Consider the following 17181-nt stretch of genomic DNA (forward strand, 5'->3'; position numbering starts at 1 on the left):
ACAAGATAAGAGAATTAAGCAATATAAGAAACCAATGAACAGAAAAGAACTATAGAAAAGTGGTATCCTGAGTGTACAGAGATGTCGGGAGCATGTAAAATCTTATTGCTGTGACTGAGGCCCACTTTGACTCTTGTTTCTTCTAGGGTCACCTGGCCAATCAGCAACTCTAGTGACATGATACAGAGCCCTTGATCTGCAATGTCAATCTTTTTCAACAGAGAAGTCTCTTATCTCCAACACACCTGGGTTTCCAACATAGACAACTGCAGCCCACGTTTCCGGGTTAGCGGAAATACGAGCAATTGTTTTGAAAACCAGTGACTGAAGCCTAGAAAAGAAAAGCAAGGCGGGAAGAACGCAATAGTTAACTCTGCGGAACCACCAGGCCCTGGGGAGCAGGGAAGGAAGGTCACTCCAGCCTACGCCGGCTCTGCGTTCACAAGCAAGGCAGGCTCCGCCCTGCGCCTGCGTAGTGGCGACTGTTCGGCGCAGTGGACGGCCAGAGGGAGGGAGTCGCTCCTGCGCGTTAGCAACCGCGGAGGGGAGGGCGGGGAGCTGGAGAGGCAGGAGCGGGATGTGGCGCGCGTGCGCGCGGTTCGGCGGGGCTAAGCCGTCCGCAAGGGCGGAGGGGAGGGAGTGACGCTGAGGGCGGGGCGGTCCGCCGCGCTGCCGAGCTTGCGGAGCTGGGCGGTGCCGAGGAGGAGGTGGAGGAGGCGGTGGCGGCTGGGGTCTGACGCGGCCCGGTTCCTGACGCGGCCCGGTTCCTGGGGGCCTGCTTGTTTATTTATTTATTTCCAGTGGGTGCTGCCAGCGTGTGCGCGCGCTGTCGCTGCTCGGCGGGGAGGGGGTGGGGGGAGGGCCCGCGCCCGGGGGGAGTTGGAGCCGGGGTCGAAACGCCGCGTGACTCGTAGGTGAGAACGCCGAGCCGCCGCCGCCGCTGCCGCCGCCGAGAAGCCCTGTTACCGCTGTGGGGAGGAGAGTCTGGTGCCGACAAGATGGCGGACGGGGAGCTGAACGTGGACAGCCTCATCACCCGCCTGCTGGAGGGTGAGTGCGGCGCCGGCTCGTCTCCCCGCCCGGCCGCGGGGCCCTTCCCGCTCGAGCTGAGGTCGGAGAGGAGGGCAGGCGGGCGGGCGGGCCGGGTGCCCCAGGAGGCCGGGAGCGCGGGCTGGCGGGCGGGCGGGCGGGCGGGCAGGCGGGGAGGCCGGGCCGAGCGAGGCCGGAGGCCCATCGGCCAGTAGAGCCTTCCCGAGAGGCGGCCGTGCTCCGCTTGGCCGCTGTGCTGGCCTCTGCAGACGGTTCCGAAGAAGGGGCGAGGATGCCTGCCGCTGGGCTTTGTGTGTCCGTGGAATGTGTATTTCTCGGTTCTCTTTGTGCGTTGCCCTTGGCAGCCCCCGATGGTTGTTCCGGTAGTGAATTTTACAAAAAACCTTCCCAGTAAGGCTCTCGGATCGTTTGCATTTTACTGGACGCTCTAGAAAGAATTAGGGAGAGGATACGATGACTAGTTTACCATTTATTATCTGGAGTATAAAAAATCAGTAAAAATCCTGGATCAGGTTAAAGACGTCCGTTAGAAATACGAAACGCCCGGATACATGTGCTGAAGGGGTTGATTTGGGGGCTTTTTTTTTTTTTTTTTTTTTAAAAAACATGTTTGAGCCGAGTTTAATTTCTGCACAAACTTAGCAAATGTCTGTTGTGAACAATCTCTTGGGCTTAAAAGGTATTTTACAAGTGTTCTCAGCATTTGAAGTTCCGGGTTCTTATGCTTTTATTGATTAGTTTTGTGTTGGTGGGAACATACGGAGAAAAGAGGAGATGGAGAGGCCAGTAGTTAAATGTATTGGTCCGTTGGGGGATACTATTCGAAGTTAAAGGCGGGTCTTGGTCAAAAGAACCCTTTTACTCTAAAATTTGCATCGTCACTAATTGTGGAGTGTGTAAAAAAGAATTGCCTTTTTGAGTGATTAAGAGTCCTTTTTGTCAGCCTCCTAATGAACGTGTGTGTTTACTACAGCGAAGCAGTTTGTGTTTGTGTTTGGAATTTTACCAAAGAGCGTGGAGAGGGCTGACTTTTCTTCAACTAAAGTACGAAGTATTTATTCTCAGTTTAAAACAACAACAGCAAAACAACTCTGTTTCTATGCTCCAGAGGTAAAAGCTTTCCAGCAGCCTGCAGGCTGAGAAAGAGGCAGAACTTTTACCAGGAACTCTTTCTTACTTACCTTTTCCTTTCGTATCAAGTTATTCCTGGGAGGCCCCCTGGTGCTTGCTGTGTTTACTGCTTGGGATTTTGTGGTCTTTAATTGATAGAAACATCTTGCTGGGTCTGTGAGAAATTTGTTTGGTTAAAAAAAAAAAAAATGCTTGTAGCACATGGCTAGCTCTATTAGGGAAATATAGTTCTTTTACATTTTTATATCTTTTTACTCTTCGGAGAAGAGGAATTTAAGCCCACCGCTGTTTTCATATAATCTAAATTTTAAATTTGGATCAGATTTTATCACAGTTTATTAATATTTTTAATTTTTCATAAATACCTTATAGCAGATGCATGTATCTTAAACCGATCTAGAAGCCTTTAAATCAAATGTACTTCTATACAGTTATAGATGCTTCGATACAACTAGTAGAATGGGAGTTGTAGAGAAAAAGGGGAAAGTAGCCTCAGCTATATCATTGTTAAATATTTGGTTCTATTGTCAGTCACCAGCACCCACCAGTCCCCCCTTCTTGGGTAAGAATACGTTCTTTTTTCTAATATAGCGAGTGTTTATTGACTGCACTGCCAGGCACCAGGAACCAAAGATAAGGCACACTCCTCACTCAAGCACTCAGTATAAACAAGTGACTTCTCAGTGTTCGCTAGCCTTCCTGCTCTTCCTGTCTTGAATGTACAATTTATTAGTAGTTTTGTTACATTCTTGTTCCTTAATCCAGATGAAGACTGTTTTTGTTGTTACTCTAAAATATTACCAGTCCCTCCTTTCCTCCCTAAGCCTGTTCAAATACATTTCGAAGTCTTGGAGTTTCTAGTGAGTAAATTCAATCTTGAAAAAAAAAAAAAGTTTTTTTGAGACAGGGTTTCTCTGTGTACCTGGCTATCCTGGAACTTGCTCTGTAGAGCAAGCTGCCTCAAACTCTGCCTCCCCAAATACTGGGAATTAGAGACATGCACCACCTCTGCCGGGCAGCCTACTTTAGTTTTCAGTGATATTACATGCTAATTTAACTCAAATTCAAGTGGTGCTATTCTGTAAAGTTGCCTAGCAGAACAGAATAACCTGGTTATATATTTTGTGTGTCTTACATGAAAGTGAACATTAAAAGATACATAATTATAGTTAAAGATGCCTAGGTTGTATATTTTGTGTGTCCTAAATGAAAGTGAACATTAAAAGATACGTAATTATAGTTAAAGACGTCTATCCATAGCAAGACTACAGTTAGTGGTCATTGTATTGAAAGTGTGAAGAGAACCTTCGAGAATGTGTGCTCTAAGGACCAGTATGATAAATATGACATCCTTGGGAGATAAAATGTGTGGATTCAGTGTGTCCAGCCATTTCACAGTATATGCACTTAAAATATGTGTTCCTAAAAGATGAAGTGTTGTCTATCAATTAAAGATTGCTTTTGGCTGGGCAAAAAGATGTGGCTTTAATCCCAGCACCCAGTAGGCTGAGGCAGGCAGATCTCTCTGAGCACTAGACCAGCAAAACACAACAACAACAGGGAAAAAAAACTTGCTTTTGTAAAAATGTTTTTGCATTAAGAGAAAAAAATTGATCAGAACCTAGTCTCATTTTAAAGTGTTTACTTTATGTTACAGTTTACTCATTTAAAAATATATTAAACTCTGATTGCCAGTTAAGTGCACTCATTTTCAGTAACTACCTTTTATGTTACTTTGTTTGATGTTAGGACATTTAAATAGAAATACTGGTACGTTGTTTGGACAAGGGTATGCTTCTCCAGTATTATTTTCTTGGTTTAAGTTTTACTTACAACTAAACAATAACTGTTTTGTCACCTGTAGTGACCCTACTATAGTCTTGTGATTTATCATAATTGATTGATTACTTAAGTTCAGATTAGTTCTGTGAGTGAGCTAGAAAGCCTGCCTAGTAAAAGGTTTTGCTTAGAGTGGTTGTTCTCTAGATATTTGAAGTGGAAGTGGGAGTCACCTGGGGCCTTAGGTAACATTCCAAATGCCGAGTTTATTTTGAAAGAAGTCAAAAGTAAGTAGAATCCTGGTACTTTGTGAAAGAGAATCAAATGGTGCCCTTGGAGGCCAGAAGATGCCCCTAGAACTGGAATTACGATGTGATGAGCCGCCTTGTGGGTGCTGAGATTTGAACCCAGGTCTTCTGCAAGAACAGCCAGGCTCTTAACGGCTGAGCCATTGCTCCAGCCCAAACCTTCCCTTTTAAAGACAACTTTGAGATGCAGTTCATATCCCACATGGTTTGCCTATTGCTGCTGTGTTAGTCAGTGAGTTTTAGTGTGTCCACAGTGTTTTGCAGCAATCACCACTGTCAGCTTTAGAACATTCTCCCTCCCTTCCACCTCCCCCCACCCCCACAAGCCCTGTTTCTTTTTTCTTCATCTGTCTCCCTCTAGTCTAGGCAGTAGAGCAGATCAGATCGTTAATCTGCCTTCTTTCTCCAGATTTGCCTGTTTATGCACATATTATGTAAATGAAAGTGTATATAATGTGGTCTTTTGTGACTAATTTTCTTTTTCTTTAAGTTTTTGAGACAAGGTGTTACTGTGTTGCCTTAGCTGTCCCCAAACTCACAGAGATCCTCCTGGGATTAAAGGCTCTGTAACTCCTGGGCCTCTTTTAATGTTTTCAAGTTTCAACTATGTTATAAAATGTATTAGTGCTTCATTCCTTTTATGGCTGAATAATACTCCATTGTGTCTGTGTAACAATTTTCAGAAATACTCACTGCTTGATGGCTATTTGAGTTGTTTTCCCTTTTGACCTTTGTGGACAGTCCTGCTCTCAACTTGTTTTTGAGTGGATTTAGGCTTTCAATTCACTAGGTTAGATTGCTGGGAGGGGAATTGTTACATGGTAACTCTGTGTTTAGACTTTTGGAAAACTTGAGAGAGTTAAAGCTTCTTTACTGATTACATTGCTTCAAGTTCAAGCCCAGCAGTTTAAAAGACAGGTTGAAGCAGGTGCCAGCTGCTCTGGCTGCCTCTTCCTTCACAGGGAACATCTTCATGCTGTGTGTGAGCATGAGGTAACCCATTAGAAGTAAGAGCAGGCTGGAGAGTAGATCATTGGACTTTCTTTTCTTCTCTTGAGTGTTCTGGGTGAGTCATAGATAGACCAATCCCTGTTTGTCCAGAAAGTAAAGGAAACTGATTTGATTTGAAATAAATAAACCCAAAAAACCAAACCAAAATTAAAAAAAAAAAACTCTAGAGATATTTCCTGTGATGTTTCCAAATAATTCATTGAAATTTAGAGACGTATTCGAATTACTATCTGCAAAGAGAACAGTAAGCTAACTCTAGTATGATTTTGTTACTCCCACCCCTCCTTTAATTACTAAAGGACATTATGTTGAAGACACTCTGCCGGCGAGATACTTCTCCAGCTCTTTTATTTTTATTTATTTATTTATAACAAATTTTGCTAAGAGAGTAGCCATTCTGGCCCTGAGCTTGCCCTGTATCCCAAGCAGGCCTTGAACTTTGAATTTTCTGACCTGGACTCCCAAGGAGCTAGGATTACAGGTATATGCCCTCATACTCTTTACATTTATCATTTGACTATTCCATTTTCAGTGCCCATGGTGGCAAATTCATACCAGTAAATAGAAACGTTAAGGTGTTTTTATATGACGGAACCCCCATTGAGTATTTCTGAAACTAAAGTTTTAGAATTAATTCAGTGTCTGTAGGCAAGAAATGGTTTACTGGAGTATGTTTGGTAGACTCTTGACTATCCTGGGGTTTTTTAACTTTGTTAGGGTACACATTTCTAACCTCTGGTCACCACTTTTTTTTATAACTATAAATAACCATTTCAGGGCTTGTTTCTCTTAGAAAAAAATAGGATCCATGAAGGTTGGAAAGAGAGGTCAAGGTCACTAATCTTTCTGTGTATCACTTCATTCTGAAAACTGAGTTGCCATGTTTTCAAAGTTGTTTTTAGTAGATAAAGTCTAATTTTTACAGCTGTTTTCTGAAGTACATTCCAAAATAGAATCTCCATTTGATTAATGAGATGGAAAAACTGAGATAGTCTTTATTCTACTATGGGAGGTACAAGACCCAAATGGAGAAACCTGTTCTGAAGGGAATGGAGTTATAAAAGCACTAGCCAACGTCCGTGGTTTGGTGGGGGATGATCTTTAATTCTTGGTAGGAATTTGTAATGCACGGGTGTTGTCCTTTCTTCTAGCTCTTCATGTGTGTAGCACAGTGATTTATAAAGTAGTTCTAACTTCCCTGAGTCACTGGCCAGATAGATTTTCAAATTTCCTTGCCCTGTATAATAAGGACAAGAAGACATGTGCACAGCGGGAACATGCTTTTGGTGGTTGGTCCGTGTTCAGACTGTAGCAGGGAAGTTTTGACCTAGCTTATTTCACCATAAAGGAGTTTTATTCCAAGAGCATTAAAATATCCCAGTGTAACAGAAGCTACCACCAGAACACCTACAAAACATAAGAACTTTTATGATTAATTTATTTGAAGCAATAGTCATTGCAATTTAGTATAAGTGATTATTTGTGAAAAAATAACTTTATAAATTATTGAGAATGTTGTTACTCATTTGTGTAAACCTAAAATCTGCACAAGAGACAGCTAAATTCTTACCTCTCTTTGTTTCATTGTTATTGGTTATTATATTTTGTTTGCTTGTTTTGAGACAGGGTCTAATGTAGCCTTTGATGGTTTGGAATTTTCTGTGTAGATAAAGCTGGCCTGGAACTTGCAGGGATCTGCCTGCCTCTGCCTTTGCCTCCTGGGTGTCAGGTTCAGTCTGTTTTGCCTTGGCTGAAATATATGAAGAAAATCTGTATTTGTATTGTTCTATGTTGGTATTTTAAAATTACATTTATTTTGTATGCATGCACTGTTATGTTTGTAAAAGTCAGAGGACAGCATTTGGAAGCTGGTTCTTTGCTTCTACCATGTTGGATCTGGGGTGCCAACTCAGCTAATCAGGCTTGGAAACAAGCAGCTTTGCCTGTATCTGTATTTTTACTGAATTAGGAAATGGTGTCTTTGCCAGCCATGGTGCACATATGTAATGCCCAACACTGGAAAGGCAGAGGCAGGCACATCTCTGTGAGATAAAGTCCACCCTGGTCTCCACAGTGAATTCCAGGTCAGCCAGGGCTGCATAGTGAGATACCATCTCAAGTAAGTAAGTAAGTAAGTAAATAGCCAACTGTTTTAGACAATTGTGAATATTTTCTTGTATTATCAAGAATCAACAAGGGGCTTTTTCAATTGTAATACAAATTATAATTTTTTCTACGTTAACCTAAATGTTATCTTGTACTGTAAATGTTCTACACATGACTTGGTGATGGGCATTGGTCGTTTGGAAAATGGCTCACTGAATTATATAGATCTAAACTCATCTAAATGTCAGTAGAGCTCATCAGAAGAGACTTTAAGAATGGGAGGAGGTATTAGAAGAGACAAGGTTTCCTGAAATCTTGAACTTCATCATTGCCTACAAGTACTGTTTTCTTTGAAATGATTGATTTTGTTTGATTTGAGACTATTTGTTAATTATGTAAGTCTGGTAACAACAGTTTTCAGTCATGTATTTTCCTTTGAGGCAATTACTGTGTTGTATGCAGCAGACATACGTCTGGATTCTTTGCATTTTCTCGTATAGACAAAGATATAATTTCAGGACCTGGGTGTAATTGATCAATTTTTCTGTTTTTATCTCAGTATTTTACTGAATTGCATGGCAGTGAACACACTAGATTCCTAGTAGTTTGATACCTCTGGTCAGGTGTGTGTCAAAGTGTGTAGAGTGTTCCTTCAGTGTCAGCACAAGAGGAGTTCTTACTTTGAACTGGATACTTCTTTATTCCTGAGCAGTATCACCCCAGCCTGTGTATCAGCATCTTCATTCTTCATGCTACACCACCTGCTTTGTTTGCCAGTGTGTGGGTGGGGTGAGGGGGGGTATTACTTAGAGTGTGTCACAGATCCTTTGAGAATTCATGAAAAACACTAAAAGTGTTACTTTTGCTTTTGTTGCTAATAGACTTTTGTACTCAATATAGAAGAATTGCCTATACAGAATTTAGGTACTCTAGAGTAGCTGACATTAGTCAGTGATGGGGTGATGAGGGGAGGTGGGTTGTAAATGAGATGGAAATATCTAAGATTTCGTGAGGCACACCTGCAAAGATATAGAATTGGTTCCTTTTATTTTCCTGCTGTCCTTTCTGTTAGAGTAAATTGGAGAAAGTACAGGTGACAGTGAAAGATAAACTCTAGTGTGCATACAGGATGCATGAAGATACATCACACATCTTTCTTAGTTCAAAAGACTGTAGTAGAAAATTTCCACATAAAAAAATTGTACTAAAGTAGTTTAAGTACAGTTTGGGTTTATGTAGTTACTGGAGTGGAATTCTTTTGGAGAGACTTTTTACTTAAGATTCAAAGTTAGCCTTTTCAGTATTGATCAGCACATTTGACTTAAGTGCTCATCTGCTAGTGGTGATCTGTAATGAGATTTTATGTATTTAATCTTGGAAGATGTCCTTTCACAGTTAGAGCCACCAAATGTTAACAGTGGTCTATAAGCATATGATTTTAATTGAGCATATTCATTACTTAGAACACATTTATACAATTATTTGGACATTTGTCTTTTAACATGCTGTGTTACATATGATTTTCACAGCTGGGTGAAAGCTGCTTAGCTAAACGGTAAATCGATTTTAATGTGGAAATTGCTTTGCACCTAAGGTCTGAAGGAGGTGGTACCTTGAATTAAGAAACAATTTGCTGTAGATTTATGAGAATAAAGATCTAACTTACTTTGACTTTTGATAGCATGGGAAATGAAAATGCTGTTGTTAAAATGACGTACACTATGTTTGCAAACTGTGGTAGGGGAGTTCTTACAGTTTGAAGTTGAACTTGTTAAGTAGCATTAAGTTCTGGGTAGTGAGGTCACACATATGGACCTGTAACTCAAGCACTCAGGTAAGAAGATCTTGAACTTGAAGTCAGTGTAGATTACATATCAAGACGCTACCTAAAACTATTCTGTAGTGGTAATGATTAAGAATAATTTTCATGGGTTGAAAAGATTAGCAGTTATGAACATGTGCTGTTCTTACACAAGATCTGTATTTGGTTCCCAGCACCCAACTTCCTGTAACTCCGATGCTAAGGGATGCCACACCTCTGGTCTCCATAGTACTTGCCCTCATATGCTCATAACCTACACACAGATACATTTATCCACATAAAATAATTTTCATTCTGAAACTTTTATTAAGTTAAAATTACTGCCATAATCACAGAACTAGAAATGGTTAAGTTTATGAGGACAAAAGAAGTTGGTTACTGATACTACTGGTTTGATAACATGATAGGTTAAGGTATTTTTCTGCAGAGTAACTATCATAGGTTTTAAAGAGCGTTTACATTTTAACAAACTTTATAGTTTGTCCAACTAAGGCCTTTCCCCCTCCCTATTTTATTTTTACCACCATTGGGTGTAACTTATCAGGGTCTGCTACTAGTTATACTAAGTTGTTTTTTCTCAGCTTCTTTGAAAGCATTCTTGCTGTAGTTCCACACTGGCTATCCTAGAGGCTAACTTTGCAGTCTCAGTTTGAACACTAGCTCCTCAAACAGTTTAGAGTGTTAGTAACAACTGCCAACTAACCAGGACTATGAAAAAAACACCCAAAGTCAGCTCTTTAATTGTTGATATTGTCCTCAGTTTCCTTAATTGGCTGATAGTCTTTAAAATTATTGTCTCGATATTTTTTTTAAAGAGTATCCCAATCAAACATTGACCTACCATTGGTAAAAGAGCTTACCTCACTTGGCCGACACTTGAAAATTCCTTTTTGAATTCCAAGTTTGAGGCCAGCCAGAGCTACGTGGTGTGACCCTGACTCAAAAACAAACTGAGCAACCAAACACATGAAGAATGCTACCAGAGCTACCAGTCATGCCCTTTAGGTAACAACAGAAAGGATAATGGCCCATCTGTCACCAAAACTATGAAATCCCAAACCGAATGGCTTTTTTAAACAGCAAAAGAAAAAGAAATACTTAGCTAGAATTCCAAATCTAGTAAGACTATCCTTCACCAGTAAAAGCAAGTTAGAACTGAGAAAATTGGTTGGTTAAAGGGTCTGGAAAGATGGCTCAGTGGCTAAGAGCAGGGCTGTACTGTGAGTCTCAGCACTCACATGGCAGCTTGCAAACATCCGAGACTCCAGTTCCAGGGAATCTGAGCTTTTTTGGCATCTGTAGGAGGCATTTCACCAATGTGATACACATACATACATGCAGGCAAAACACTTACTCGTACACATACGATTTTAAAATAGAGGGAAAAGGTAAGGAGGAGCCTGGCATGGTGGCACAGGCCTATTTTTAAAATGTATTGTGAGGAGAGGGACAGGGGATGGATGAGTTGTTCTTGGAAAGCACCAGAAAAGTGGAATCCAAAAGATCAAGGGCCAGCCTGGGTTACATGAGACCTTGTTTCAAAAGCAAACAGTAAATGAAAGACAACTAGTGGAGGTACAAATAAAATGAGTTGATGTCCCCTACCCCAAGAAATGCAAAAAAAGAAAGAAAAAGGAAATAAAGAGCAGATAGGTTAGACTGGAAACAAATAGTAGAATGAGAAATTCTGACCTGACTTGTCTTATTTACATAGTGAATGTAAATTAAGAAGAATCTAATCAATACCCAAAAATCTTGAGCAAATTTGCGTCACTGTGTAACCCATTAATGTGTGTTAATAATTATGATCTTAAAAACATTTGCATGTTGAATCTGGCTATGTATAAAAGATAGCATGTCAAAAACTAACCGGCTTATTTTAGGAGTCCAAATTCACTAATGCTCAGAATGTCAGTTAAGGTAAATCATGTTAAATATATATATATATATGTGTGTATATATATATATATATATATATATATATATATATATATATATATATATATAAGACAGTAAATTAGAAACAAGCTTATTTTCAAGATAAGGAGCATAAAGATATAGCTGTCAGACCTGACATGAGTTGCTGATGCTATTTCCTCTGATTCAGGAACAACATTACTTCTGTTCCTGGAAGTTCTGGCCAATTCAACAAGGAAGAGAAAATGAACAAGGATTATATCGTAGTCACTGTTCTGTGGCTGTGAAGAGACTTTATGACCAAGGCAACTCTTTTTTTTTAATTATTTTATGTGAGTACACTGTAGCTGTCTTCAGACACACCGGAAGAGGGTATCAGATCTCATTCATTACAGATAGTTGTGAGCCACGGTGTGGTTGCTGGGAATTGAACTCAGGACCTCTGGAAGAGCAGTCAGTGCTCTTAATAGCTAGGCCATCTCTCCAGCTCCCCACTGAATCCTTCCCAAATAGTTTATCAAGTAGTGACTAAGCATGCAGATATATGAACTAGTAGGGGCCATTCTCATTCAAACCATCATTCTAGTCCCTGGCTTCCATAGGCTTGTTGCCATATCATCATGCAAAATACAATTAGGTGAACTAAAAAGATCCCCATAGTCTTGTCACAGTCTTGACACTGTTTTAAAAGTCCAAGTCTTTTCTGAGACTCAAGACCGTCTTAAGTTTCAGTGAAGGAGACCCTTGGGCTTTAGATGGCCTGGAAGGGGGAGAATCCCACGCATTCCCTCATCAGACTTGAGTATCCATCATCCTTTCACCCAGGCAGATTACTCCAGTGACTGTGAGGATGCCTATAACTGAACACACTTGCGAATGCACAATGCTGTGTCGTGGGACATTTTATTTAAAAATTGTGTGTGTGTGTAGAGAAAGAGACAGACAGGCTTCAGGATACTTTGTAGCATAAGAAATACTTTTGGACCTGATATTGTGACATATTCAGTCAATTTATTCAATAAATCTAAATTTGAAAATGGAAAAAAAAAAGACAGTCTCTTAACTGTCTTCTAACATACAGTAGCATAGAATATACATCACCATTCCAAAAGGAAGGCAAGAAAGCATAGTGATAAAATACAGGACCAAACTGACACCAAGCAGGATAGACTCCAAGTTCTGTATCTGTGTCTGATGTCAAAAGTGTTCGTCAGATGTCCAATTCCTTTCGGTTTTGTTGACTGCAGCACACTTCTCTCTCCTGGACTAGTTCCACAATCTGATAACAACTCTCCTTGGCAGGTCTCTCATGACTCTGACCTCCCCAACATCTTGGGTTCTCCAACCTGTCCAGGCTTCACTCACTCCTTCATGCAGTCTATACTAGAAGTCTTTGAAGTCTCCTCTGCAATGACATTATTCCAAAACTCTTTAATTAGCCTCAGGCAGATGCTTAGGACAGGGGCAAAAAGCTGCTACATTCTTTGCCAAGTTATCACAAGAATGTTCTCTGGGTCAGCTGATAAAACTCTTGTGCTGCGCCGACACCATTTAAATTAGCCTTCAGCATTACTATCTTTCAGGCTCCTACTAGAATGTTAAGCCCCACCTTTCAACTGCTTTCCTAATCCATATCCTAAAAGTCTGCTTCTACCAACTAGCGGCTGGCTGGTCAAGCTTGTCACAGCAATACCACTCCTGGTAACAACTTCCCAATGACCAAGACAACTTTTTTTTTTCTCCCTCTAGACAGGGTTTCCCTTTGTAGCCTGTCTGTCCTGGGACTCTCTGTAAACCATGCCGGGCTGGAACTCACTATTCACCTGCCTGTGGTTCCCAAGTGCTGGGATTAAAGGCATGCACTATCATGCCTGACTTCAAGGCAACTTTTATAAAAGAAAGCATTTAATTGTGGGCTTGTTTACAGTTTCAGAGGTTTACTCCAAAGTCATTATGGTAGGAAGCAGATAGCATGGTGCTAGAGCAGTAGCTGCGTGGTGGTGGGGTGGGCACAGTGGACTGAGAACTGAGCTTGGGCTTTTTGGAACTTGAAAGTACAGCTCTAGAGACTTGCCTTCTCCAACAAGGACACACCTCCCAATCCTTCCCTAATAGTTCATCAGCTGGGGACTAAGCATGCAAGTATTTGAGCCTATAGGGCACAATCTCATTCAAACCACCATGGATTAGAAAAGGATTCAAACTTTTATAGCAAATGATTGGCCTTAAAAATTAAAAAAAAAACTGTAAACTTATTTAATAATATACAGTCAGTATACAAAATTAATTCCTATATATATTGCAATTATATAATATCACATAGTGGGAAACGAAAACATTTATACTAGTCTTCTCAAAGTCAGCTTGATGAAAAATACTCAAGACTGCCATAGTAAATGCTTCAAGAGGAAAATAGACCTTGTTGAGGAAAACGACCAAAGCTTGTAACATAGCCCAGCAAGTAAAGGTACACACAGACATGCACACACGAGAAATTAAATAAAAGGATAAATGGCAAATAAAAGGCAAGCCAAGGTCATGGGTTAGAAGAAGACTTAAAATTAAGACATCAGTTCTACTAGACTCAGTTCATTCCCCAAATACCCCACAAGCCCCACAGATTTGGGGGTCAAACAAACACAGGCCGATTTTAAAACTTTGGGAAACATAAAGATCTAGATTACCCCAAGAATGTTAAAGATCAGAATTGAAGTGTTCTTAATCCATGTATTGAGGCTTTACAAAAAACTATGATCGTGTGATGATGTAAAGAGACTCAGGCACTAAGGGTGGTGGTTGTTTTATAAACGGCCGATGCTGTCCAAGGAGGGAAAGGATCACTTAGAACACGTGCTATAACTCTGGGCTGAAGAGATGGCTCAGCAATTAAGGGTCTTCCAGAGGCCCTACCTACCCATATCATAGCTCACAACTGTCTGTAACTGTAACTTTTTTTGGGTCTAACATCTTCTTGTGTCTTTCACCAGCACTGCATACATGGGGTATATAGACATACATGCAGGCAAAACACCTATACACATAAAATAATCTTAAAAACAAATTGACTTTTACTTCAAGCAATATAACAACCTAACTTATGATATACAATTAATTAATTAACCAAATGTCAAAAAAAAAAAAAAAGAAATGCTTTTACCAAGGGTAGTGGTTTCTTGGTAAGATGCAAAAAGCGCTAAGAAGTGAAGGCAAGATTAACCTAATTGAAATTGTTTTAAAATTCATGTTCATTAAAAAACTTCTTTTCGTTGAAACAGTATTAAGAGAAGGAGAAAGGTCCATTACGCTTTAAAGAATAAGCAAGCAATATTTAAATGGCCCACTAATTATAGGAAAAGGCACTCAAAACCTTAGTGATGAGGGACATGCATGTTAAGGTTTCAGTAAATGTTGCTACATAGCCAGGAGAGCCATTAAAATATAAAATAGGGATAATAGCTAGTGTTGGCAAAGTTTCAGAGCAGCATGATGGCTTTATTATAAATTGATACAATCAGTATGTAAACTGCTGATGTCTCTTAAGTAAAAGCCTTCTCTGTGACTTTGTTCTACTCAGTGTTAAGACATAGTCAAGAGAAATGTACTTGAAGTTCTTGATAACATTGATGGTAGCACCAAAGTGATATGTCCTTGAATGGAGTACTGCAGATGACTGTACACAGTTACCGGGGTAGTAGTTGTCACAGAAAAGATTATGAGCAAAAGAGTTTATTTCTATTTTCTAAAATTCAAAAACAGGTCAGATTATTCTGTAGTGAAGGAATCACTACACTTGGACATTGTTATTTAGGGCAAAAAGGAATGATTGTGACTGCAGGGAACAGCATATCCTGAGCTGAGAAGTAGCATACTTTGGTGTGTGGTATAGTTAACCATTCATAGAGTTGTACATTTGGGCATAGTTATGTATACAGTGCCTTAGAATATTTTTTGTTTAACTATAGTATAGTAGATGTTTGCTATATTTTGGTTGTACTTAGTGGCTTTATTGCAGACTGAAGGATTTTACCATGAAATTTTATCTATAAAGTGAAGAAAGTACTGGTTGTGACATGTACTGAATTGTTCCTGTTGTTTTTTGCTTTCTAAGTGTTGTGAAACCCAAGTGTTGTGATCCTAAGTTATCAAATCTCTTATTGTATAGTGAGATAACTTGGGCTTTCTGGGATACCAGAGGGCCAAATGACAGGAGATGATAGTGTTCTGAGCCTAATGAGGTTTGCAGACTTGACTGCATCTTTATAATGTGATGTGACCTTACATCTGAACCTTTAATGCAAACACTGGAGTCCTGTGAATATTGTGGGCTGTGACAGGAACAGATGATTTCTTTATGGTACCTCCACCCCTCCAAGGTGACTGAGAAATGTGACCCAAGAGTACTCTTTGACCTGGGAGGTCTTTAGGGTATCATTCTGAACTGGAAGAATTGAGCTGCTCAAGGACTGCCTTGGTTCTCTAACATTTGGCCAATTCACTTTGAGATTTGATCACTTGCTAAAGGCTTTTGAAGCCTTTAGTTTCTGATAGCATTTCATCAGTCCCTAAGATCTACTTCAGTCGAAAATGTACCTTTATGTGCTACTAGGTGGGGAGAAAAATTAATCCTAAGAAGCTGTTGGTTAGAAATACAACTTCAGCTGATGTGGCACACGCCTTCGATCCCAGCACTTGGGAGGCAGAGGCAGGTGGATTTCTGAGTTCAAGGCCAGCCTGGTCTACAGAGTGAGTTCCAGGACAGCCTGGGACACAGAGAAACCCTGTCTCGAAAAACCAAAAAGAAAACAAGAAAGCAAGAAAGAAATACAACTTTAGCCACCATCATTGCAACATGATTTTGATTTTTAGTTTTGTAGATTAATGCATTTTAAACTTTGTAAATATGTTAACTGTTACATGTCATAGAATTACTTGGGGGTTCAAAATTAAACCTATAGCGGGGGAAATGGGTCTGCAGATAAAAGTTCTTTGACCAAACATGAATGGAGACCACCATGTGGTTGCTGGGATTTGAACTCAGGACCTTCAGAAGAGCAGTCAGTGCTCTTAACCACTGAACTATCTCTCCAGCTCCAGAGTCCTTTCACCTCAAGCACATGCCATTGTGCCAACTTTAAATGTTTCTGTGGTAACCAAAAGTGCTTTTGTTGGCTCCATTGCTACTATCTTTAACAACTAATACACAGTGGGCTTCCAAGTACTTACTGGATTGATGACTTCTGAACAATCATTTTTAGCTCTGCATTTACTTGACCAGAAACTTTTATCTTTCACAGTGCATACTTTTCCCACTTAAACTAAAAGTTTACCAATTTAAAACTAATGTCAAACCTAGTATGGTGGCACACACCTTGGGAGACAAAGACAAGTAGATCTCTGAGCTCAAAGTCAGCCAGAGCTATACAGTGAAGCAGTAAAAAATACATACATACATACATACATACATACATACATACATGCATACAGGCAAACAAAATCCAAATGCCAAAACCAGGTGTAGTGGTAGATGCCTGTAAGAGCTAGGGCTCTTGGGAGATAGAAGTAAGACGATTCAGAGTTCAAGGCCATTTCTTGCTACACAGTGAGTTCAGACTCAGCCCAGTCTATATGAGATCTTGTTTTAAGCAAACAAGGGTATTTGTGTGTGTGTGTGTGTGTGTGTGTGTGTGTTGGTCCTTCCTTCTTTGCTCGAACACATTGAATCAAGGGCATGTGTGAGGACAGGGACAGCCTCTTGGTGTCATTCCTTAGTTGCCTCCACTTTAATTTTGTCTTTTGAGACAGTCTCTCACTGGCCTAAGAATTTACCCTTGAATTCAAAGTAACAATCAGCAAAACTACTTTTTTAAAAATGCAAACCCAACACAACTTTACATGAATGCTCAGATTACAGTTGTGAACAACTTGGGTTTTTCTAAGCAGTTTAGGCTGGCTGGCCAGGGAGAGCCCCAGGGCTCTACCTCCTGTTTCTGTCTTCCTGGTGCTGGGATTTCTTCACCCTGCTTTTTAACATGGGTTTTTATGCTTTTAAGATAGTAT

The 17181-nt window shown here is 40.3% G+C and overlaps 1 protein-coding gene across 1 annotated transcript in view; it reads left to right on the forward strand.

The window, feature by feature from the left end:
- Positions 1-608: 608 nt before the first annotated feature.
- The window catches only part of Ppp1cb (protein phosphatase 1 catalytic subunit beta), a 31983-nt gene continuing 15410 nt past the window's right edge, over positions 609-17181 (forward strand). The window contains exon 1 of the mRNA XM_021161958.2: positions 609-1050. Coding sequence (XP_021017617.1) covers positions 999-1050 — 52 coding nt within the window. The 5' untranslated portion in view covers positions 609-998. The remainder of the gene's footprint in view (positions 1051-17181) is intronic.

This window comes from Mus caroli, chromosome 5 (genome assembly GCF_900094665.2).
Source record: "Mus caroli chromosome 5, CAROLI_EIJ_v1.1, whole genome shotgun sequence".
NCBI lineage: Eukaryota > Metazoa > Chordata > Mammalia > Rodentia > Muridae > Mus > Mus caroli.